Raw genomic sequence first — 24946 nt, 5'->3', positions numbered from 1 at the left:
ATTTGTGAAATTTCACAGCAAGGAAAGGCTGAAAGTACACGCACCTAACAATGCAGGCAGCACACAGGCCCCAGCAGACGGAAGCGCTGGGAAGGAGCAGGGGATTCATTAGCAACCGTTTTCCTAAGGTCATCAAAATTCTACCAGAAGAATGCCTGGGAAAACATGAAGGCAAGGCCAGGAGATGAGCTGGGGCCCCAGCTGACTGCTAGGAAGGGTGCATGGGTTAGGCTGTGGCACGGACAGCCCCAAGTCCCTGTGTCCTGATCTGACTGCATCCCCAGGAAGGGCCCGGGGTTTCGCCTCCCTCAGTCAGGTAGGGACCAGGGAAGGTGGCCTCCAGGCTGGATGCAAAGGAAGGGCACCAGGGACTCCCAGCCTGGCTGCAGTGGGACCTGGCAGAATGGAGTCCCACGTTCATACCTGGCCAAGAAGACCTCGGGGTCCTCCTTTCTGTATCCCCTGGGGGACTATCTTGAAGCCTCCTCCAGCCCCATGAAGACTGAAAGTGATGCAAAAGAGGCCTGGAGAGGCCTCGAGTCAAGTGGGAGGGCTTTGGACTAAAACAAGGGGCCCCTGGGCCCACACTCGCAGCACAGATAGGGGAGCAGAGAGGGCATGGTCCTGCGGTCCCGGCAGCCATGCTGAGGAGCTTGCCCTGAGCGCGCTCATTCCTTGGCAAGACTGGAGGGCGCACCCCACTTGCTGTTCTCACGGCCCTCAGAGACCCCAAGGCTTTCCCAGCCCCTTCTCCTCACAGAGAGTCAGGGGCCCCAGGGTTATTGTAGGTCTCAAGCCGGCACAGAGTCTTTGGGTCCAGGCTGGTGCTTTTAGGGGGACAGGAGAACTCTTTCATATACGCGGTCAACTTTGAAAACATTAAGTTCATTCAGGTTCAGGTGCCACTCAGGCCTGGCGCTCCTTTCCCCACAGTGCTCGTTTCTGCCTTCACTGTTTCAGCCTCGGTCCTTCATGCCTGCCTCCCCTGCTGCCCCACAATGCAGGCATCTGATGTGCCAGGCTGCGATGGGCAAGCGGCCCCCAACTGGAGAAAAACTGGAGAGTCTTTGTCATTTTACATTTTACTGCTGGGGTTGAGGCGCTGGCACTCTTCACACTCCAGCCTCCCTGGACTTTCTCTGTTTCTTTTCATCCGATCTCACCACCAGCCCTTCTCTCTGAGCTCAGAGGCAGAACATGCAGAGCAGCAAACAGCATGTGGTGGGTATTTCTGACCAACAACTGGTCCCAGGGATACAAGGCTCTAGCTTCCAGGCCCGCTTTCCTAACATCGCCAGCAGCCGGTGCCCCCATCCCCTTGCTCTTGTATCAGGCAGGGTTCTCCGGATAAAAGGTCTGCTCTGGAGGGGCTGGGGAGGCAGTCAGGCCCACGGAAGGCGGGTCTCTCTGCTCTACCTTCTACTAGGCCCTCTGAGGGGCCGCACAGGCCCCCTACACTGGGGAGGGGTCTGCTTCACTCAGCCCACCTTTCAAAGTGAAGCTTATCCAGAAACACCCCCAGACCCCCAGGATAACCTCTCACCAAGCCTCTGGGCCCTGCGCCTCAGTCAGGCTGAGGCACAACATTCAGAGTACACGACTTCACTGGGTTGGTCCTTCCAGCCGCTGGTAACACGGTTTTGTTGTTCTCTCCTGGCCCGAGGGCACAGGTACAGGGCTTACCTGCGTAGGTCAGGGCAAGCTGGACTGTGTCGAGGCGACAATGACCCTGATTCCAGTGCCGGACAAGAAAGCTCTGTTCCTGCCACCACTAGACATGGGTGGGTGGCCGTGGGTGGTAGGTCCCTCTCACCCAGGGGCCCAGGGACCCAGGAGCCCTGGGGCCGGGGTGAGGGCCCACCATGAGCTTCCTGAGGGCCACAGGGATGTGGGGAGTCTGCGTGGTGCTCGCAAGTGACCCACACCTACACCTGTGTTCCTGGTGCTGTGGGACTTGGAAGGGTGGGGGCGGGGGGGGCACGTGGGCAGAGGGCTTGCAGAGGAGACAGGAGGCACCTCCAGCAGCTCCAGGCCTGTGCACTGCCACGAGCGTGGGAGGCAGACAGAGCCTCCACAAAACCAGAGCTCACTCCGGCTGCCGCGTCTCTGTAGTCCCGGGGCAGCTGGGCCCTGAGCCCTGGCTTCAGGGCTGCTCTGGCCGTGTGGCAACTGCGACGTGAAAAGGTACTTCTTGGGGACATCCCTGGTGGTCCAGTGGTGAAGAATCCGCCTTCGTGTGCAGGGGAGGCAGGTTCAATCCTTGCTTGGGGACTTAGGACCCCACATGCCTCAGGGGCAGCTAAACCCACTCCAGGTAACTACTGAGTGGGCCTGCCCCAAGTAAGACCCCATGCAGGGAAATGAATAAATAACTACTAAAAAGAAAGAAAGAAAAGGTACTTCTTGCCTGTAGCAGCCTGAGGGGCTGGACCTCATACCTCCAGGAGAGGGTAGTTCCTAAAGGACAGTGTGTCAGAGTGCCTGTGGCCGAGGCTGATGTTTCGTGCTTCTGATTTCTCTATGAGGCAAAGCTCTATTTTTTGGCTGCGCTGTTTTGGCCAGTAAGAGGCCCTGTAGAGACTTGCTTTTCCTTAGAATACTAATTCATGAAATTTCAGAGGCTGGGTTTCACAAGAGGAGGAGCTATCTTTATACACCTTAGACATGTTCAGAAATCTGGTTTTATAGTGTGTTAATCTGATAACCAGGATGATGTGATCACTCACCTTGAGCCAAACATCCTGGAATGTGAAGTCAAGTGGGCCTTAGGAAGCATCATTACAGACAAAGCTAGTGGAGGTGATGGAATTCCAGTTGAACTATTTCAAATCCTCAAAGATGATGCTGTGAAAGTGCTGCACTCAATATGCCAGCAAATTTGGAATACTCAGCAGTGGCCACAGGACTGGAAAAGGTCAGTTTTCATTTCAGTCCCAAAGAAAGGCACCGCCAAAGAATGTTCAAACTACTGCACAATTGCACTTATCTTACACACTAGCAAAGCAATGCTCAAAATTCTCCCAGCCAGGCTGCAACAGTACAAAAACCAAGAACTTCAGATGTTCAAGTTGGATTTAGAAAAGGCAGAGGAACCAGAGGTCAAATTGCCAACATCCACTGGATCATAGAAAAAGCAAGAGAGTTCCAGAAAAACATCTACTTCTGCTTTATTGACTACGCCAAAGCCTTTGAGTGTGTGGATCACAACAAACTGTGGAAAATTCTTCAAGAGATGGGAATACCAAACCACCTGACCTGCGTCCTGAGAAATCTGTATGCAGGTCAAGAAGCAACAGTTAAAACTGGACATGGAACAATGGACTGGTTCCAAATTGGGAAAGGAGTATGTCAAGGCTGCATATTGTCACCCTGCTTATTTAACTTATATGCAGAGTACATCATGCAAAATGGCGGGCTGGATGAAGCACAAACTGGAATCAAGATTGCCAGGAGAAATAGCAATAACCTCAGATATGCAGATGATACCACTCTTATGGCAGAAAGCGAAGAAGAGCTAAAGAGCCTCTTGAATAAAGTGGAAGAGGAGAGTGAAAAAAGTTGGCTCAAAGCTCAATGCTCAGAAAACTAAGATCATGGCATCTGGTCCCATCACTTCATGACAAATAGATGGGGAACCAATGGAAATGGTGACAGACTTTATTTTTTTTGGCTCCAAAATCACTGCAGATGGTGACTGCAGCCATGAAACTAAAAGATGCTTGCTCCTTGGAAGAAAAGTTATGACCAACCTAGACAGCATATTAAAAAGCAGAGACATTACTTTACCAGCAAAGGTCCGTCTGGTCAAAGCTATGGTTTTTCCAGGAGTCATGTATGGATGTGAGAGTTGGACTATAAAGAAAGCCAAGCACCGAAAAACTAGTGCTTTTGAAGTATAGAGTTGGAGAGGACTCCTGAGAGTCCCTTGGACTGCAAGGAGATCCAACCAGTCCATCCTAAAGGAAATCAGTCCTGAACATTCATTGGAAGGACTGATGCTGAAGCTGAAGCTCTAATACTTTGGCCACCTGATGGGAAGAACTGACTCATTTGAAAAGACTCTGATGTTGGGAAAGATTGAGGGCAGGAGGAGAAGGGGACAACAGAGGATGAGATGGTTGGATGGCATCAGCGACTCGATGGACCTGAGTTTGAGTAAGTTCCAGGAGTTGGTGATGGACAGGGAGGCCTGGGGTGCTGCAGTCCATGGGGTCACAAAGAGTCAGACATGACTGAGCGACTGAACTGGACTGAACTGAATCCAACCCTTGGGGGACCGCGGGAGGCTCCTTTGGGTCAGGCCACACGGGCTGCTGTGTGCTGACTTGCAACCAGGAAGGACCCAAACCCCGCCTGGAGCGGGGACTCAGGACTGGGGGGCCAGTGCTCCTCAGAGGGGAGGCTGTGCCGCTGGGGGCTGGCGGTGGGGGTGGGGCTCCTCTGGGTCTGGGGGTGAGGCTGAGTGGGGCCTGGCAGGGGCTCTGAGTGGGGACAGTGGGCACTGCAACAGGCTTGGGCCTGAGACCCCCTGGCTGGGGAAGGTCTTGGGACCACATTCTAAATAGGTCCTGACTTGTGTGCCTGGGGCAGAAAGCCAGCTCTTGGATGGTGACCATCCCACCCTGCCTGTGTGTAACTTTCCGTGATTTGTCCACCTTCCCAGTGCCCAGCCAATTCATGCATTTACAAAACAACAGGAAATTGAAACTTCTGAGAAAGCAGAACTGACATGAGGTGAAGTTTGGGCCCCATGAAGGACCACCCTCCAGCATCCGGTTCACTCCAAAACTGGTCAGAGCTCAGCCTCGTGACTCCAGCTCTTAGTCCTCCTCACCGGTGTCCACACCTGCAGCCTCCACCCTAAGACATGTTCTCAGGGGAGCAGGAGGTGGCTGTGATGGGGGAACCCCCAGGCTCAGCTCCCGTGAAGAATGCAGTGGTTGACATCCAGACGGAGAGCCCCAGACGTGACCACATCGTCTGGTCCCTGTTCAACACGCTGTTCATGAACATCTGCTGCCTGGGCTTCGTGGCATTCGCCTACTCCGTGAAGGTGGGTGGGCACCTGGGGGCATCTCCAAGAAAGTGTGTGTGGGCCTGGAGAGGGCCTTGCCCAGACGGTGCGTGGGCTGGGGAGCTCCTGTGTGTATTGTCCTGTGTGTAGGTATACCAATGTGCAGGTCACGATGAGGCTGCAGGAGGCTCATGGGAGTGACCAGGGTCAACCTTTTATCCCCTGGTGGGATAAGGGGCCAGTGAAGGGGCCTGAGAGGAAGGGAGGGTGAGCCTGGGGCTCCTGGAGAGGCTGACAGTCTGCGGGGACGCAGATGGAAGCCCCGGGAGGGGAGGGGGGCCCATGGGCGCTGGCCTGTTCAGACTCCGGGGAATGGGCAGGGGAGACTCACTGCTGGGGTGAACGGGCACTGGGGGGTCAGCAGGAGAGGGCCTGAGTCACAGGCCTGGCAGTCACCTGGACCCTCACCACCTCTCCCCCTCCAGTCTAGGGACCGGAAGATGGTCGGCGACATCACTGGGGCCCAGAGCTATGCCTCCGCTGCCAAGAGCCTGAACATCTGTGCCCTGGTCCTGGGCCTCCTTCTGATCATCATATTTATCATTGTTCTTGCCACTAGATCAGGGCCGAGTTTCAGGCTACATTTTTCTACATTTTAGGATTTAACACAGCAAAGAGGCTGGCGGTGGCTGCTTATGGCCAATACCAAGTCCTGAACGGTCCACAGCAGGCTCCACAGCGCGGTGGCCTTGCCCCCAGACCGCCGCGCCGCCCCCCGCCCCTTCCTGCGCAGTTTACAGAGACCCAGCTGAAGGCCAGTGAATTCAATAAAGTGCACTGACACTCCCCAGCCTGCCTCTGCGGCTCAGCACCCTCCCCCACCTCGCTGTGCTGCTCTGGTTTTGCTGGTTTCTGGCTTCCAGATGGGAGCAACCCTGGAGCAGGGTCCCAGGATAGGGGTCCCTCCTTTCTCAAGGCCTGACCCTGATCCAAGGGCACTCTGTGTCTGGAACACCCTTGACCCTCAGGATCAGACAGTCGGTTGGCAGGGAGCGCTGGGTTAGGGTGACTGCGGCAGCCCAGGCTCTCTAGGGAGGGACTGCTTTTCATGTCTAGGGGCCCCGTCTCCCTCCCAGCTGCCAGGAAGGTCCAGCCCGCTGCTGCCTTCTCCAGCCACCAGGCCCTGTGCGGGCTCCTCTGGAGGGTGATGGGGGAGCAGTGGCCTGAGGGCAGCTAGAGTGAGGAGCAGCCACCTCGGCACCGCGCAATCTGGCCCTGGCTAAACCCTGGAAAGGTCAGCCCCTGACGAGGGAGGCAGCCCCTCCGCATCCTCTCAGGGCCCTGGAGGTGCGGGCACTGGGCAGCCCAGGGCAGACACGCTTACAACGAGCCGGGCTGTGGTGGTGGAAGCACCACCCCAACTGATGTCCATCCCCCCTGTGATCCCCGATCATCACTCTCACTTCACCCTACATCCCCCACCCCTCAGAAGTGGCTGGGGGTAGAGGTCCCTGGGCAGGTTGTGGGGGCCCCAGGGGGGTGAGCAGAAGGGGGCAGCTCCAGGGAGGGTGTGTGTCCTGGAGGCGGGGCTGGACCACCTGCTTCTCTGGGTCTGGGAAGGACTCTGGAGGCAGGAAGCAGCTGGAGGCCAGTCTGGACCGCCATCATGGAGGGGGACTCAAGCACGACCTGACCCCGGGCTGTGGGCTGCAGAGGGCAGGTTGTCAGAGCTCAGGAAGTGCAGGCTCCCAGTCACATGGAACTCTTCGTCCCGCTCTGCCACGGCCCCTCCCACTGGGCCGCACGTTCCCACATTTCCTGGAGCCCCTTGGGTGACTGGGCATCTGCACTGTGTTCCTGCCTTCTACCCTGACCCCCAGGACAGAGTGCGCAAACCAGAAAACCCACCAAATGCCTGAGCCAGGGCGGAGGCTGGGGCAGCCGCCTGCCCTGCCCCAGGACTGTGCTGGGGATGTGGGCCAGTGAGCAGACCAGTGATGGGGTGGCAGAGCTGTGACCTCCCCAGGACCCACAGCAGAGAGTTCTGGAGACATTCACAGGTGTGTCCTTCAGGGCACAATAGAGGACAGATAGCCGGCGCCCACCAGCCCTGGAGGCAGGATAGCAGATGAGGACTGGGGGCAAAATCTCACCACCTCGTGACCCCACGGCCTCTGTTGTGAACTGGTCTTCAGACCTGATCCCATGGTTGACTGAGAGCCGGGCCCTGGGCAGGGGAGCTTGCGGGCACATCCCCCAGGCTGTCCTGTGGTGGGGAGAGGGTGGGGAATAGGTGGGTCCTGGGTAACAGAGTCCAGGACTTGGGATTCCCAACATCTCAGGAAGTGGGCTTGGGGCCCAGGTCAGTATCTCAAAGCTGAACATCACCAGGTGCCCTTTCCCAAGGGGCATGTGGGCCAAGGAATCAGGGGATCCGGGCCCTAGTCACTCTCGGAGTGGGGCTGGCCCCTGTGGGCACCCAGCCCTGGGAGGACAGGAGCGGGAGCAGGTGGTACTCCCAGTCTTCTTGTGTGCTCAGAGGCTCCTGGGTAAGAGCCTCGGACACGGGGTGGCTGCGGGGGGACTCTGGAGTGGCTCCCCAGCGCCCACCCCTGCAGGGAGGAGACCCAAACCAACATCCCGTCCTGGGAGAGGAGCGGACGTTGACCACCTCAGGGCCCAGGGGTGCAGGGGTGCCATCCCCACGACACTTCCATTTCACTCTCCAGTCTGCCCAAGAACCCAGATGGACCTGGAGGAGACTCTAGACGCAGTGGACCAACCCCGGGAGTCCAGGTGCAGCTGTTATGGCAGACTGTCAGCCTGGCCCGGGGCACCCGGAGGCTGGCCTGGGAGCCTTGACCCAACGGGACCCAACTAGTGGGATGGCCTTGCTCCTAACAGGATGGTCCAGGCCTGGACATCACCTCCCACAGCCTCATGCACAGGTGAGGACAGAGACAGGAGAGCACAGGAGTGGCCCTGTGGTCTGAAGAGAGCGGAGGCCTGGCCACAGAGCCGACCCGCCCTGTCCCTGAGCAGGGGGCACAGCCCTACGCCCAGAGCCGTCCTGCCGGCACGCCTGCTCCCCTGGAGGCACCCCAGGTCCCATGAGAAATGAGGGGGGCGGGGGAGGCAGGAAGGCCAGGCTGCACGGACACACAGGCCCAGGGCTCCCAGGTGCTGCCAGATACCCGGAAGGCGTCCTGCCTCCGCACAGCCCCCCGGGTCCTGCTCCTCTAGCCCGTAGGGGACCGCGGGAGGCTCCTTCGGGGCAGGCCACACGGGCTGCTGGGTGCTGCCCTGCACCTGGGAAGGACTCAAACCCTGCCTGGAGCAGGGACTCAGGACTGGGGGGCCAGTGCCCCTCAGAGGGGAGGCCTGTGCCGCTGGGGGGGCTGGCAGTGGGGGCGGGGCTCCTCTGGGCCTGGGGGTGAGGCTGAGTGGGGCCTGGCAGGGGCCCCAACTGGGGACAGTGGGCACTGCAGCAGGCTTGGGCCTGAGACCCCCAGGCTGGGGAAGAGTCCCAGAGCCTCAACACAGCGTGATATGGGAAGCCAGTTGGCTGGGGCCGGGCATGAAGCCCTCTCTACCAGCTCACTTCCTCTGCCCTTGGTGTAATTTGATTCTCAGTGGTTCCTCCCACCTCCCAGGACTGGCCCCAGAAAAACATTCAGGAAACGAAACTACTGAGCAGGCCCGGCCCCCAGCCCCTGGTGCTCCTGCCGGTATCCAGACCACATCTGCGCCAGCTCTGCCTCAGGAAACACACATCTCAATCCTGCTCATCTGCATCAGCACTAGGTTCCCTATAAGGCAGAGATGATCAAGGAGGAGCACGAGGTGGCCATGCTGGGGACACCCCAGAGCCAGGCGCCCATGACTACCACGGTGATTAATATCCGCAGCGAGACCTCCGTTCCCGACCACATCGTGTGGTCCTTGTTCAACACCATCTTCATGAACTGGTGCTGCCTGGGCTTCGTGGCATTCGCCTACTCTGTGAAGGTGGGTGGGCACCTGGGGGCATCTCCAAGGAAGTGTCTGGGAGCCTGGAGGGGGCCCTGCCCGGATGGCACATGCACCGGGGAGCCTCTGTATGTAAGGGTCTATGTGCATGTTCTTTGCGTGTGTGTGTGGTGTGTGTGTGTGAGTGTGGCTTGGGGGATCATTCCCAGTGAGACTCATGGTGAGGTTGCCTGGGTGCACATGGGGTGGAGGTGGGAGTCTGTGTCTCTCGCTCCCCAAGACGGCCTCCTTCCCAGCCTCATCAGGGAAGGCACATCCTTCATACTCAGCCTCAGAACTCGAGTCTGGTCCAGAAACGAGAGAGGTGCTGAAAGGACACTGACCCCTGGAGGGTGAGTGGCCGGTGAAGGGGCCTGAGAGGAAGGGAGGGTGAGCCCTGGGGCTCCTGGGGAGGCTGACTCTGTGCGAGGACGCAGACAAAGGTGCCAAGAGGGGAGGATCTCACCGGCCACTGTCCTGCTCAGACTCCAGGGAACGGGAGTGTGAGGACCCATCGGGGTGATTGGGACCAGCAGGGGAGGGCCTGAGTCACAGGCCCAGCGCTCACCTGGACCCTCACCACCTCTCCTCCTCCAGTCTAGGGACCGGAAGATGGTCGGTGACATCACTGGGGCCCAGAGCTACGCCTCCACCGCCAAGTGCCTGAACACCTGGGCCCTGGTCCTGGGCATCTTTCTGACCATTGGATCGATCGTTCTTCTCGTTTTTGTCTACCGGGGAGCCTACCAGATGAGTTTGGAGATGATGAAAAATAGAGGATACTAGCCGCTGTCCTTGGAGGCAGTCCAGGGCCTCCACTGTCCTTGGATGGTTTTGCACCTGAGGCACGGGCCCAACCCCCCCCCTAACACAAATGCAGCAGTTTATAGACCCAGATTGTCAACCACTGAATCAATAAAGCGCCCTTGTCTGTGAAGCTGCTGTGATGTCTCCTGAGGAGGGAGCTGTGACCCCGGCGGCCTCTGGGGAGCCCAGAGCAGTCAGCTGCAGGCTGACGGAGAGGGCCAGAGCAGAGCTGGTGACCCCACCCGGGTCAACAGGAACCCCCAGAGGAAAGACCCCTTCCTGCCCTCAAACCCGGCGGGCCCTGCTGGGTGGAAGGGTCTCGCAGACACTGTTGTGAGCCTGGGATGCAGACAGGGAGATGGGGCCCCTCCTAGCCCAGTGCGGGGACAAACACCCGGACACCGCTCCCCAGGGGAGCGGGTGGGGGGCCGCACCCCACCTGCGGAGCCACTGTGCCCTGCACGGGGTGTCCTGGGTGTCACCCCAGAGAGGCTGAAGGAGTCCAGGCAGCCACAGGCTGCTGCTGGGGAGTGACCCCGCTCCACACGCCCTCTGGGGACCCAGGCTCTTCTGGGCTCACTCAGGGAGTGCAGGGCCAGTCCTGTCCAGCTCTCGCTGAATTCAGCAGCTCTTCAGGGTGGGCTTCCCTCCTCCTGGCACCCAGAGGGGATGGACGCCCAACCCCCACTGGGCCCTACCTGGGAGCCAGGCTGGTCTGGATCCTCCCTGGAGGACGGTGACTCAGATGAGGTTGCCCACTCTCTCTTGGGTCCCACGCGTGAGCACAGGGGCTCAACCTCAGGGATGCTGAGTCCTGCAGGAGGAGAGGCTGGCAGACTGCCTCTGAGTCCAGGAAGAACTGTCACCCAGGCAGGGACGGGGGGACAGACGTGTGACCCTGACCCCAACCTCTGAACCCCCAACCCCGGCAGGCCGACTAGGGGTCCCCACATCCTCTGTCAGGCAGGCAGCAGTCATGAGGGGTGGTGGCACTGAGTGTAACCCGCCTGAGCCTCACCGATTTGGGGTGAGGGTCCTGCTAGGCGGGAGACCCCTTGGTGCAGGCCGCAAAGCCCCATGTTCTGGACCTTCTGAGAATTCACAGGAGGCCCGAGGCATCAGGCAGGGGAAACTGAGGGACCTTCCCTCGACGGTCCTGGGTGCTGACTGCTGGGCCGTGAGCAGCTGTGGTCCTTGGAGTCACAGCCCGGCCTGGTTCCCAGTGGACGGTCGCGTGTCCTCTGTCAGCAGTGCGTGGACGGGGCTGGAAGAGTTGGGGGAGCGGCAGGACAGAGCAGGAAGGTTGGAGCCCTGGGCCAGGGTGATGGGGGGGCCGGCAGCGCGGCCAGGAGGCGCCACTGGTCCCTTTTCCAAGTAGCCCGTGGGGAGAAGACTCTGCCTCTGCTTTGCCTGGACTGGGCCTCGGAGGAATTCAGAAGACAGGGCTCGTTAAGACGCCAGGTTTGGTCCCAGCTGGGGGAGGGCAGAGCAGGGCAGATGAGTCCCGGGTGGGGGTGGGCAGAGGTGCCCCGGCCTCGCCCCTGGCTCTCTTCCTGTCACTGCTGGTGTGGGAAGATTCTGCCTCCGCAGCCCACCTGGCAGGGTCTGCGCCGCTGGGCAGCGTCCCTGCCGACTCCAGGGCATTGCGGGCTGCTGGCTCCTCCCCACCTCAGAGGCAGTCCTCCCCGACCCTGGGGGTGTGCCTGCCAGCCGTCCCTCCTCCAGGGCTTCCTTGGTGCTGCCCCTCCCTGCTCACGGGTGTCAGACCCACAGGGAGAGGGGCTCCCTCCTGGCCCACCCTGGGATCCCAGCCTCCCCGCAGCCTCTCCAAGTCAGGGGGCTGGGGTAGGGACAGATTTGGGGGGAGAGGACCGGCGTGTGGAGTCAGGGGACGAGGGGGTGGCTCTGCTGCCCCTCTACACCCCCAGCCCAGCTGGCGGTGGGCGGGTCTGCCCTGCCCCTCGAGCGCCCCCGCGTCTGGAGGCCATGGCAGAAGCAGGGATGGGGCTGAGGTCGAGGGCAGGGCAGGGCAGGGGCCACTCCTCCATCTGAGCAGCACGGGGCTCTCTCTGCAGTGGTGGACGCTGTGCTCCTGTCACCTTGCGGGCAGGAGGAGCCTGAGGGGCCCCGTGAAGGACAGTGACGAGAGGGACGTGCCACAGGGTGTGAGAGGGAGCTGGGAGCCGGGAGAGCCGGAACTGACCAGCGTCCTGGCCTGACCGCCCTCGGACCCCCCGAACTCCTGCTCTTCGCTCCCTGGAAACTGTTTAGCCACCAGCCAGCTGCCGGCCGGGACCCTGGCCTGCTAGCGCCGCCCCCTTTGTGGGACCTCCCGAGACTGCTCTGGACCATCCTCGCTGTGTTGTGACCCCGCCATCTGGACTTTCCTGGAGCACAGTTGACTTGCCACCCGAATCTGCATTTCTCCGATTGCAAATCCTAACGCGCCAATCTTTTTTTTTTTTTTTTTTGCTGGCTTCTGAGGGTTTTGTTTGTATTTTCTGTCGGTTTTGTTCTCTGTTTTGTCGACAGAGCCGAGGGTGTTCTGTGCCCAGCGTGGCCCTTCCCTTGAGGAACCCACACCCCAACCCCCTGACCAGTTACTGCAGACCCAGCCCAAGGCCCCAGAGAGGCCGGGCCCTGCCTAGAGCAGCAGAGCACGTGGGACAGTGCGGGGTGGGAGGAGGTGGGCTCGGGCTCACGTCCAGGCTGGGACTCTCAATTGCCCCCTCCCCAGGTCAAAACACAGTGCCCTCACGTACAAATGCTTCCTTTTATTTCATGGTGGACAGATGCCTGTATAAGCTGCAGGAAAAAGGGGTGACTGCCTCGGGCTGTGGGCAGGGACTAGTGGCCTCCATGGTTCTGTATGAGCTCCGAGAGTGCTTGAAGAATCATCAGGGAGCCGGTGGACACAATGATGATGAGGATGATAATCAGAAGGAGGCCCAGGACCAGGGCGCAGATGTTCAGGCACTTGGCGGTGGAGGCGTAGCTCTGGGCCCCAGTGATGTCGCCGACCATCTTCCGGTCCCTAGACTGCAGGGGGAGAGGTGGTGAGGGTCCAGGTGACCGCCGGGCCTGTGACTCAGGCCCTCCCCTGCTGGTCCCCCAGTGCCCGTTCTTCCCAGCGGGGACCCACGCCTGCGCGTCCCCTGGAGTCTGAGCACGACAGCAGCTGGTGAGCCCTCCTACCCTCCTGGGATCTCCAGCTGCTTTCCCACAGGTAGTCGGCCTCTCCAGGAGGCCCGGGGCTCACCCATCCTTCCTCTCAGGCCCCTTTACCGGCCACTCACCCACCAGGGGACAAAAGGCTGACCCTGGTCATCCCCACGCACCCCCTGCAGCCTCATCATGACCTGCACATGTTTACACACACACACACACAGAACATGGCATCTGGGCAGGGCCCTCTCCAGGCTCCCAGACACTTCCTTGGAGACGCCCCCAGGTGCCCCCCCCCCCCACCTTCACAGAGTAGGCGAATGCCACGAAGCCCAGGCAGCAGCAGTTCATGAAGATGGTGTTGAACAGAGACCACACGATGTGGTCGGGCACGGCGGTCTCGCTGCGGATGTTGATCACCGTGGTCGTCACGGGCGCCTGGCTCTGGGGCGCCCCCAGCACGGCCACCTCGTGCTCCTCCTTCAGCACCTCGTAGGCTGGGGGCACCGCCCCGTGGGCCCCAGTGAAGAAGGGCTGGGATGTGCGGTTCATGGCGGGGACGGAGCAACTGCGGTCCTGATGCCAGCACACGCTCGGGTGGCCCTCCTTTACCCAGGAGTTTCAATTTCTCCTAAGTTTCCTTTTCCTGGGCCGGTTTCATTTCGTAATTGGAATGGGCTGGTCTTAGGAGGCGGGATGAACCACTGAGTGTCAGGTTACACCGGGGTCAGTGGGAGGGAGGCTCCTTCCCCAGAGGCTGGAAGGGGCTGGAGGTTTCCTTCCACCCTCCCAGGTTCTCGGCTTGAACTCCTCTCTGTCATAATAAAAAGACAGTTTAACAGGAGAAAAATAACAATTTACCAACAAGTATACCTCCTGTCTATGGGAGGGACACAAAAAAGTTGAGCAACTTCTCGAAATGCTGAAGCCAGCACCTAAATGCCATCTGAGCTCAAGATGAGAGGTTGTGTAGGGCAGGAGAGGTCTCCTTTGGGAGGTTACCCCGAAAAGCACAGAAATAAGGGTGGCTTACTGCAGAGGTCAGTCCTTGCAGCCTCCATCCATGAAAGTTTCCAGGAAATGTGGTCGCCCCCTGGCCCCAGTACAATAGGGGAACCCTTACAGGGAGGTTTGCCTTGTACATTAAATGTCTCTCATAGGCTGACTTCTACTCAGCCTCAGAATTAAAAATAACCAGTTAAAATAATCAGTGTACCAAAGAGGCTTATTTGGGGTTATGAATTCTACTTCCCTTAACATCCAAGTCAGAGGCCCTGTGTTAGCCACGCCCCCTTCCGTAATTAGGGATGTGGTCTGGGGACCCTTCCCCAGCCTGGGGGTCTCAGGCCCAAGCCTGTTGCAGCGCCCTTATCCCCACTTGGGGCCCCTGCCAGGCCCCACTCAGCCTCACCCCCAGGCCCAGAGGAGCCCCGTCCCCACCGCCAGCTCCCCCACCCCCGAGGGGCACTGGCCCCCCAGTCCTGAGTCCCCGCTCTAGGCGGGGTTTGGGTCCTTCCCGGGTGCAGGGCAGCACCCAGCAGCCCGTGTGGCCTGCCCCGAAGGAGCCTCCCGCGGTCCCCCACGGGCTGGAGGAGCAGGACCCGGGCGGGCTGTGTGGAAGCAGGACGCCTGCTAGGCGTCTGGCAGCCCCTGGGAGCCCTGGGCCTGTGTGTCCGTGCAGCCCAGCCTTCCTGCCTCCCATGCCCCCTCATTTCTCATGGGACCTGGGGTGGCTCCAGGGGAGCAGGCATGCTGGCACGATGGCTCTGGGCGTGGGGCTGTGCCCCCTGCTCAGGGACAGGGCGGGTCGGCTCTGTGGCCAGGCCTCCGCTCTCTTCAGACTTCTTGAAAAGAGCCAGTTATTTTACCAGCAAATAGATTTACACACAGGAATAACAGATAGCTGCAATTTAGGACAAGAAAGTCATAGCAAAAACTGTAAACACATTCAGGAAACAAAGGGGAAGATGTTACTTAATAGAGAAAAGGAGGCAGTTGCAGGGGCAGCTATGAAAAAAGTCCATTGGAGAAACGTGGTGAGTAGGGTGGTGATGGTTTCTGTGGTCTGAGTTGCAAGGACTCTCATTGGCTGGAATTGTTGCTGGTGTGAGGAAGTACTCCTCTCCTCTTCTAGGTTCTCTTGGCTGGTCTAAGAATTGTCATAAGACAATTAGGACAAAATCACACAAAAGTTTAGTAACATGTGTACATGGGAGAGACCCAGGAAAACTGAATCACCATTGAAACAGCCAAGACCCTCACCTTAAATACCATCTTCAACTAAAGACAAGGGAAGATGCTGGGGTAGGGTTTCATGACTTGAAGGGGGGCAATTGACCTGGAATTAGAAAAGCAAATGTTTGGGAAACAAATGTTTGCTGGGCCAGGGAGGGACACTGGGACACAGACTGGACTCTGATCTCCAATAAACCTTTTATCCAAAGTATTTTAGGCTGTTATGGGGAGGCAACAATAAAAACTTCCCATATCTTCTGTTTTGTTTTGTTTTCTTTTTTTTTTTTTTTAATAAATAATCAGCCTAAATTAATCCTTATGCCAAAGAGAAACATTTTGGGATAGTAAATTTTGCTCCCCTCCAGTGGGTACTATCGTTACAGAATGTCACAAGAAAACCAGAACCAACCTTTCGGCCAATATAGTATGTGGTCGTGAAAGCCCCCAGCTCTCCTAGGGTTGTGCACAGGCTTCTGGTCATGTTTTCATTGACCCAGGGGGAAAAACTCTCCAGGCAAACCTGGAACCACGTGTGCCTCCTGGAAGTTTCTGGTTAAGGTGTTATGGAGGCTAGATGACCAGGAAGAGGCCTCTGATCTCTCATGAAGAGAAAACAGAATGTAAAAACAGCAAGAGCACACTGCCCTTTACCCTCCAGCTGTCACCCACCTAAGACTTGCCCCAGCACAGACATCGCTGCCAAACGTCCCCTCGTGAGGGGCACTGAGGGCGCTCGTGAGCTGTAGCGTCTGCGGACCCTTAAGTCAGAATAGAGGCGTCAGCATCAATCAACCAAGGCTACCTCAAATTATGGGTGTCCCAAAGCTGACAAATAGCCCGATTTACATGGATTGCCCTTCAGTTATCTTACAGATCTTGTTTTTCCATCTCAGGGTTGGATTGCTTTGAAGCAAGGAATGGGGCATGGAATTAATTAAGGAATCTGAGTCCAAGTTGGAATTGGACAGGCCTACAGGCTAAGCTCTCTCACCCTTAGTGCATCATTGGTCATCCCAAATAGGAAGACATGTCCCTCTATACCTCCAACAGGAAGGCCTCTCCGCTTCCCATCCAGCAGGAGGAAGCAGGTTTCTATCTGCCGCCCCAAATCCGCCAACAGCCCAGCCAGAGACCTCAGAGGCCCTGCTCCCAGAAACCTCGTTACTTTGGACCCCCGGCTCCTACAATGGACTCTGATTATCACGGCCCCTCCCAGCTCCCCCTTCTCCCTAGAGTAGCGAGTTCTCCCTCCTGGTTCTCTGGGTCTTCACGCGTTCCACCATGGTTCGCATACCCTGAGTTGCATTTCCTCTGCTATTCCTGAATAAACCTGTCTTGGCTGGTGCTGACTGGGAAAAAAACGCACAAACTAAATGTTGAGAATTATGTTTTATTTGGCAGACGAAACTGAGGCCTTAAGCCTGGGAGGCAGCCTCTCTGAGGATAAGGGAAGAGCCAGGACATATTTTGTTTTGCAACAAAAGCCAAGTAGTCAGAACATCAAAAGATTACTGTTACTTAAAGAAAAAGCAGACATCTTAAGTAATGGTTTAGTACTGGTCTATGAATGGGAAGATGCAAGTGTCTGGGCTCATCAGAATCATTCTTTTGGCTGCACCTCAGCTCTCTGGGTCCAGGGTCCTGGGCTTTCCTGTTCAGAGTCCCCTCAGAGGGGCGGCTGGAGGAGCCAAGGGCTTGTCCACAAATCCTTGCTTACTGATGTGGCAGGTGACATTCTATGCCTGCAAGTTTTCCTGTGCTTTCAATTCTTGACCTACAGAGTACGCTGTATAGTTCATATTTATTGAATTCCAATATTCATTAGTTTCGTAAGTTTTTCTTGGGCCATAAAAGTACCCTAGAAACTATAAACCTTGTTACCTGCCTAACGGACACCTGCCTGTTTGACCCATCTGGGTCTTGGGCAGACTGGGGAGTGAAATGGAAGCCTGGTGGGGGTGGCCGCCCTGCACCCCCAGGCCCTGAGGTGGTCTGTGTCCGCTCCTCTCCCAGGATGGGGTGTTGGGTTAGGTTTTCCTCCCTGCTGGGCCAATTCCAGGCACCCCCTCAGCCAGTGCCGTGGCTGAGGCTCTTGCCCAGAAGCCACTGACCCCATATGAGGGCAGTCCAGCACCACCTTCTTCCGTGTCTATCACACCTCCAGGTGGGGGGGTGACTGCTGGGGCGGGCCACCCATTGCCCAGTGGCCACACTGAGAGCTAGACTTGGGTCAGGCCCCCGTGTGAATTCATAGTTAACAACACTCTGCCATTTTGTCATCTGTCATTACTTTTGTCATTTTGTTGTTCTTCATATTCACTTTGTGGGCTAAGTAACTCAGTCGTATCCAACTTTTTGTGACCCCATGGACTGTAGCCCTCCAGGCTCCACTGCCCATGGAATTTTCCAGGCAAGAACTGGAGTAGGTAGTCATTCCCTTCTCCAGGGGAGTCTTCCTGACCCAGAGATCGAACCCAGGTCTCCTGCATTGCAAGCAGATTCTTTACCCTCTGAGCCACCAGGGTTTGTTTTTGTACTTTTTAGCTGGCATCTATTTTCACTTATACATGCAAAACTTATCTGCTCAATCTTTGACCCAGAGGCACCATGAAGTTCATACACTTATGATGTAGCGTGTCCCAGAGCTGCAGCCAGCTCCTACCCACATCTGGGGCTGGCCTCTCAAACACCAGGAACATGTGCCAGTTGTGAAAAACTACACAGAAAAATAGTGGAGTGGGGAATTCTTGAGGCCCATTTCTCCACAAAAGCAGGAAAAAACTTGCAAAAAATATCAGAATCAACATTTTCAGCCTCTGAAAGTAGAGAAACTCTTGCAGAAATCAGAGGAGTGCTTAATCAAGAAAAAATAGTGTAATTTTAGTACATGCTGTGCGGCATTTTAACTCACCCTGGTTCCATCCCGCACGTCTAAGCTGTGCGGCAGCCTTGCAGACAGCAGCCTGTAATCCATTTCAGACTCTTGCCAAAGTCTGAAGAAGCAGGAGCACTTCCTAACTCATTCTGTGAGGCCAGAATCACTGAGACACCAAAGTCAGAGAGACAGACTACAAAGAAAAACAAAGACCAATGTCCCTTATGCGTATAGGTGTAAAAATCCTCGGCAAATTCTAGCAAACTGAATCCAGCATATTATATATACACCATGACTATTACCAGCTGGAGCTGGAGCCAAACTCGAGGTCAGCTGCTCATCACTCCATACTCAATGTTTGACAGACAAGTTTTGTTGGTGGGAGAAGAAAGATGCTTTATTCAGGAAGCTGGCAACCTGGGGAGATGGCAGACTGGTGTCCCCCAAACCACTTCTGAGTTGCTGATCAGGGCAAGCGGTTTTAAAGGAAAGCATCAAGGGTTTGCAGGTAGCGGCTACATGCAGAGCAGCACAGTCAGCTCTAACCAGCATCCTGAAGTTGGTGGTGCAGGGTCTGGTGAGCATCATTTTATTTGGAGTGAAGTGAATCTTCAGCTCCAGGGTTGGGTTGTTCTTGTTTTCTTGAGGCCAGCTTTTGGAAGTGTGCCACATGGAGCAGCTTATGTCATTGCTACAGTCTGGTCATCATGCAATTAGCTTTTTCCCTCTGGTGGCAGTTTTCAGATCAGTTCAGTCGCTCAGTCATGTCCAACTCTTTGTGACCCCATGGTCTGCAGCACCCCAGGCCTCCCTGTCCATAATCAACTCCTGGAGATGACTCAAACTCATGTCCATCGAGTCAGTGATGTCATCCAACCATCTCATCCTCTGTTTTTCCCTTCTCCTCCCGCCTTCAATCTTTCCCAATATTAGGGTCTTTTCTAGTGAGTCAGTTCTTCGCATCAGATGGACAAAGTATTGGAGATTCATCTTCAGCATCAGTCCTTCCAATGTATATTCAGGACTGATTTCCTTTAGGATGGGCTGGTTGGATCTCCTTGCAGTCCAAGGGACTCTCAAGAGTCTTCTCCCAACACCACAGTTCAAAAGCATCAGTTCTTTGGCGCTCAGCTTTCTTTATAGTCCAACTCTCACATCCATACATGACTACTGGAAAAACCATAGCTTTGACTAGACGGACCTTTGTTAGCCAAGTAATGTCTCTGCTTTTTAATATGCTGTCTTGGTTGAACATAGCTTTTCTTCCAAGGAGCAAGCATCTTTTAATTTCATGGCTGCAGTCCCCATCTGCAGTGATTTTGGAGCCCCAAAAAATAAAGTCTCTCACTGTTTCCATTGTTTCCCCATCTATTTGCTATGAAGTGATGGGACCAGATGCCATGATTTTAGTTTTCTGAATGTTGAGTTTTAAGCCAACTTTTTCACTCTCCTCTTTCACTTTCATCAAGAGGCTCTTTATTTCTTCTTTGCTTTCTGTCATAAGGGTGGTGTTATCTGCGTATCTGAGGTTATTGATTATTTCTCCAGGCAATTTTTATTCCATTTTGTCCTTCAGCCAGTCTGGCATTTCTCATGATGTACTCTGCATATAAGTTAAATAAGCAGGGTGACAATATGCAGCCTTGACATACTCCTTTCCCAATTTGGAACCAGTCTGTTGTTCCATGTCCAGTTCTAACTGCTGCTTCTTGACCTGCATACAGATTTCTCAGCAGGCAGGTCAGGTGGTCTGGTATTCCTATCTCTTGAAGAATATTCCACAGTTTATTGTGATCCACACAGTCAAAGGCTTTGGCATAAGTCAGTGAAGCAGTAGATTTTTTTCTGGAATTCTCTTGCTTTTGCGATGATCCAAAGGATGTTGGCAATTTGATCTCTGGTTCCTCTGCCTTTTCTAAATCCAGCTTGAACATCTGAAAGTTTATGTTTCACATACTGTTGAAGCCTGGTTTGGAGAATTTTGAGCATTATTTTGCTAGCATGTGAGATGAGTGCAATTGTGCAGTAGTTTGAACATTCTTTAGCATTGCCTGTCTTTGGGATTGGGATGAAAACTGACTTTTTCCAGTTCTGTGGCCACTGCTGAGTTTTCCAAATTTGCTGGCATATTGAGTGAAGCACTTTCACAGCATCATCTCTGAGGATTTGAAATAGCTCAACTGGAATTCCATCACCTCCACTAGCTTTGTTTGCAGTGATGCTTCCTAAGGCCCACTTGACTTTGAACTCCAGGATATCTGGCTCTAGGTGAGTGATCATACCATCATGGTTATCTGGGTCATGAAGATCTTTTCTGTATAGTTCTGTGTATTCTTGCCACCTCCTCTTAATATCTTCTGCTTCTGTTAGGTCCGTAGCATTTCAATGTTCCCTTGGTATCTCTAATTTTCTTGAAGAGATCTCTAGTCTTTTCATTCTATTTTCCTCTATTTCTTTGCATTGATCACTGAGGAAGGCTTTTTTATCTCTCCTTGCTATTCTTTGGAACTTTGCATTCATATGGGAGTATCTTTCCTTTTCTCCTTTGTCTTTCACTTCTCTTCTTTTCTCAACCTTTTGTAAGGCCTCCTCAGACAACCATTTTGCCTTTTTGCATTTCTTTTTCTTGGGGATGGTCTTGATCACCGTCTCCTGTACAATGTCACAAACCTCCATCCACAGTTCTTCAGGCACTCTGTCTATCAAATCTAATCCCTTGACTCTATTTGTCACTTCCGCTGTGTTGTAAGGGATTTGATTTAGGTCATACTTGAATGGTCTGGTGTTTTTTTCTACTTTCTTCAATTTAAATCTGAATTTTGCAATAAGGAATTCATGATCTGAGTCACAGTCAGCTCCTGGTCTTGTTTTTGCTGACTGTATAGCACTTCTCCATCTTTGGCTGCAAAGAATATAATCAATATGATTTCAGTATTGACCATCTGGTGATGTCCATGTGTGTCCATGTCCGTGTGTAGGGTCTTCTCTTGTGTTGTTGGAAGAGGGTGTTTGCTATGACCAGTGTGTTCCCTTGGCAAAACTCCGTTAGCCTTTGCCCTGTTTCATTCTGTACTCCAAGGCCAAATTTGCTTGTTACTCCAGGTATCTCTTAACTTCCTACTTTTGCATTCCAGTCCCCTATAAGGAAATGGACATCTTTTTTGAGAGTTAGTTCTAGAATGTCTTAATAGGTCTTCATAGAACTGTTCAACTTCAGCTTCTTTGGCATCAGTGGTGGGGCATAGACTTGGATTACTGTGGTATTGAATGGTTTGCCTCGGAAATGAACAGAGATCATTCTGTCATTTTTGAGATTGCATCCAAGTACTGCATTTCGGACTCTTGTTGACTATGATAGCTACTCCCTTTCTTCCAAGGGATTCCTGCCCACAGTAGTAGATATAATGGTCATCTGAGTTAAATTCACCCATTCCAGTCTATTTTAGTTCACTGAATCCTAAAATATCTGTGGTCACTCTTTCCATCTTTTGTTTGACCACTTCCAATTTACCTTGATTCATGGCCCTAACATTCCAGGTTCCTATGCAATATTGCTCTTTACAGCACCAGACCTTGCTTCTATCACCGGTCGCATCCACAACTGCATATTGTTTTTGCTTTGGCTCCGTCTCTTCATTCTTTCTGGAGTTATTTCTCCAGTGATCTCCAGTAGCATATTGGGCACCTACTGACCTGGGGAGTTCATCTTTCAGTGTCCTATCTTTTTGCCTTTTTGTACTGTTTGTGGGGTTCTCAAGGCAAGAATACTGATGTGGTTTGCCATTCCCTTCTCCAGTTTAGTATTAGTATCTATGAAACAACTAAGGAATGTGCAACAGACACTGTTATCTATGTCCTTTGGGGAGGAACTAAAGATTCTGTGACTGATAGATGATGGTTGATTCACTGTTTAAGTTGTTACCTGCTTTTCTGGCCCAACTGCTGCTATTTTTATCACTACATATTCACATCTTTTAGATTAATTCTTGAACCAGGCTTTTGTGACTCAGGGGAGGCCCCTAGGAGACTAAAGCCTTTTTCTACAAAGAAGAATAAGGTCACTTGGAAGGGCCTTTGTACCTGGGAAAGCCCTTGAAGGTTCCTGCTGGGTTTCATGACTAAAAGGGATTTATTCCAGAAATGCGACCATGGTTTAAGAATACAAGTCAATTAATAAAGTCAAAGTAATTAATACATGATATTAATAAATGAAGAAAAAACACTATGTGATTATCACAATTACTGCAAACAAAGCATCTGACAAAAATCCAACAACATTTCATTGTAGAAGCATTTCAAAAGAAAAAAGCACTTCTTTAACTTGATAAAGGACATCTACAGGAAAGGTACAGCTCATATCACACTTAAAGGTGAAAGACTGAAAGCTTCTCAAAACTGTAGACTGCTTTGGGAAGTATATAGTCATTTTCACAATATTAATTCTTCCAATCTAAGAACATGATATATCTCTCCATCTGTTTATGTCATTTTTTATTTCTTTCATCAGTGTCTTATAGTTTTCTGCATACAGGTCTTTTGTCTCCTTAGGTGGGTTTATTCCTAGGTATTTTGTTGTTGTTGCTATGGTGAATGGAATTGTTTCCTTAATTTCTCTTTCTGTTTTTTTGTTGTGTATAGTGTATATGAGTGCATCCTTATCAAATTGCCAATGGCATTTTTCACAGAACTAGAACAAAAATTTTACAATTTGTTTAGTAACACAAAAGACCCCAAACAGCCAAAGCAATCTTGGGAAACAAAACAGAGTTGGAGGAATCAGGCTTCCTCCAGCTGATTCCTTCCTGTAGGACTTCCTTCCTGGAGGAATCTGACTTCAGACTATACTACAAAGTTATTATAATCAAGACAGTATGGTACCGGCACAAAAACAGAAACATAGATCAGTGAAACAGGGTAGAAAGCTCAGAGATAAACCCACAAACCAACGGGCACCTTATCTTTGACAAAGGGGCAAAAATATACAATGGAGAAAAGACAGCCTCTTCAATGAGTGGTGCTGAGAAGCCTGGACAGCTGCATGTGAAACATGAAATGAGAACACCTCCTGGCCTCCCCACTGGCCCCGGTGGGAAGTCTCGCACGCACGGGGCTGCAGGGACCTGTCGCGGCGGGAAGTCTCGCACGCAGTGACCTGTCGCTGATCAGTGGCCCCTCCCCAGGCCCAGCACATGCCTGTTGTGGCTGAGGGCGCCGCTGGCAGCTGGCTTGGGGTGGTCGTGGTGGTGGCAGTCCAGCTGGGCCAGCAGGTGCTGGAGTGCCAGTGGTGCTGGTGTCCATGGGGCCTCTGGAAGGCCATGCAGATGGAGCAGGAGGACTTGGGGATGGTGGGCATGAACTGCATGGAATTCCACTAGGGCAAGGCCATGCCCCTCATCTTTGTGGGGGGCATGGCCCAGGGCGGCACCATGCTGGATGCCCATGCCAATGCACTGGGGAGAGGAGACCACATCATCCCCCGCATGCTGGCTGTGCACCAGGCCTGGTCCAAGTAAGGCTGAGAGAAGCTACAGCTGGATGAGGCAGGCATGACAGGCAAGGTGCTGGACACCACCACGCAGGCCTTCATCCTGGAGGTGATCGCCTAGCACTGGGAGCCAGCCTGCATCCACTGTGACAAAGACTGCTTCACCCTCAAGTCCAACATCAACCTTTCAGCCTCTTCCCCAACTCCAAGCTTCTGTTGGTGATGCAGGACAGCCTCTGTGCACCCCCTGGTCACCCACAAGGTCACCATCACCGGCTTCAACCCTAGCAGCTACCACAACTGCCTCACCAAGTGGAGCAGGCCATCGAGGTGACATATGCCCTGAGCATGGAGGAGGCCAGGGACAAGTGCCTGCCGCGCCCTACGAGCAGCTGGTGCTGTACTCCTAGCACCGCCTCAAGCTCATCCTCTGCAGTGACAGCATCCTGTATCAGGATGAACTCATCTGCAAGCCCTGCAGCCCAAGTCCAAGATCGAGCTCCACAGACTAGGTCCTCAAGCCTGTGAACCTGGAAGCTCTCTCCAAGTGGACTGGCCACATTCCTGGGGATGTGTTGAGGGACATGGGCCAGATGGCTCCCATGCTGGCCCAGCTCAGCTATGACCCCTGTGCAAACCCACCCAATTACTACAACACCATCCCCACCCCATGGTCATCAACCGCACACACTAGGTCTTGAAACAGGGACTATAAAACACCAGTCAGTCTGAAAGGCTACTTTCAGGTGAACAAGAACAGCACCTCTTCCCACCTAAGAAGCTCGTGATTTCCAGATCTCTGCAAACGGCTTTGTTGCCAGGAGAAACTGCGTTAGAGTGGAAATTAGATCTTTAATCCAAGCATATTGTTTGCTGTTATATTAATCGACAAAACAGGCTGCTCATGAGGAAGGTATATGCATATGTTTGCAAAAGCTGAATTATTGAAAACTTACTTCATCACACTCTATCTTAGGACAATCTGGGGTAGAGAACCAAGAGTGTGGAAGTAGTCTGTTTTCGAAACTTTGGTATTTTGCCTTTTTCCCCTTGAAAACTTTTTTAAGAGATGGATTTGCAGGACTGTGTTGGTGGCTTTGTCTGCAGGGACAAGGCCCACCACCTGTGCCTCTCCTGTAGACTTTTATTTTTTAATTCAAAGAATCTATTTAAGAGTTTAATATATGAGGTCTTCTTTGATTCTCCTTTTCTCTTTGGTGCTACTTAGTTTCACAGAAGATATATATATATATATATATATATATATATATATATATAATTTGAATAAACTGAATGGGGGAAAAAAACCACTTCCTGATACCATACACAAAAATAAACTCAAAATGCATTAAAGACC

The 24946-nt window shown here is 53.8% G+C and overlaps 3 protein-coding genes and 1 pseudogene across 3 annotated transcripts; 3 read left to right on the top strand and 1 right to left on the bottom strand.

Annotated features, from left to right (window-relative positions):
- The first annotated feature begins 4766 nt into the window (after window positions 1-4766).
- LOC133069057 (interferon-induced transmembrane protein 2-like) lies at window positions 4767-6694 on the top strand. Its single transcript, XM_061160139.1, has 2 exons — window positions 4767-5053; window positions 5500-6694. The coding sequence occupies exons 1-2, from the start codon at window positions 4868-4870 to the stop codon at window positions 5671-5673; spliced, it is 360 nt and encodes a 119-aa protein (XP_061016122.1). The 5' UTR covers window positions 4767-4867; the 3' UTR covers window positions 5674-6694.
- A 1067-nt stretch (window positions 6695-7761) lies between these two features.
- On the top strand, window positions 7762-9959 carry LOC133069049 (interferon-induced transmembrane protein 1-like). The gene is made up of 3 exons (XM_061160128.1): window positions 7762-7962; window positions 8668-9022; window positions 9620-9959. The coding sequence occupies exons 2-3, from the start codon at window positions 8837-8839 to the stop codon at window positions 9806-9808; spliced, it is 375 nt and encodes a 124-aa protein (XP_061016111.1). The 5' UTR covers window positions 7762-7962; window positions 8668-8836; the 3' UTR covers window positions 9809-9959.
- A 2624-nt stretch (window positions 9960-12583) lies between these two features.
- On the bottom strand, window positions 12584-13636 carry IFITM3 (interferon induced transmembrane protein 3). Its single transcript, XM_061160117.1, has 2 exons — window positions 13298-13636; window positions 12584-12868 (listed from the first exon to the last, which is right to left on the bottom strand). Exons 1-2 carry the CDS (start codon window positions 13544-13546, stop codon window positions 12677-12679), a joined length of 441 nt encoding a protein of 146 aa, XP_061016100.1. The 5' UTR covers window positions 13547-13636; the 3' UTR covers window positions 12584-12676.
- Window positions 13637-23293: 9657 nt separating this feature from the next.
- LOC133040771 (protein-tyrosine sulfotransferase 2-like) lies at window positions 23294-24377 on the top strand (annotated as a pseudogene).
- The last annotated feature ends 569 nt before the right edge of the window (window positions 24378-24946 follow it).

The sequence above is a fragment of the Dama dama genome, chromosome 2, assembly GCF_033118175.1.
Source record: "Dama dama isolate Ldn47 chromosome 2, ASM3311817v1, whole genome shotgun sequence".
Classification (NCBI taxonomy): Eukaryota; Metazoa; Chordata; class Mammalia; order Artiodactyla; family Cervidae; genus Dama; species Dama dama.
The sequence above is the reverse complement of the archived record's forward strand: the minus strand, read 5'-3'. Positions and strand labels throughout refer to the sequence as shown.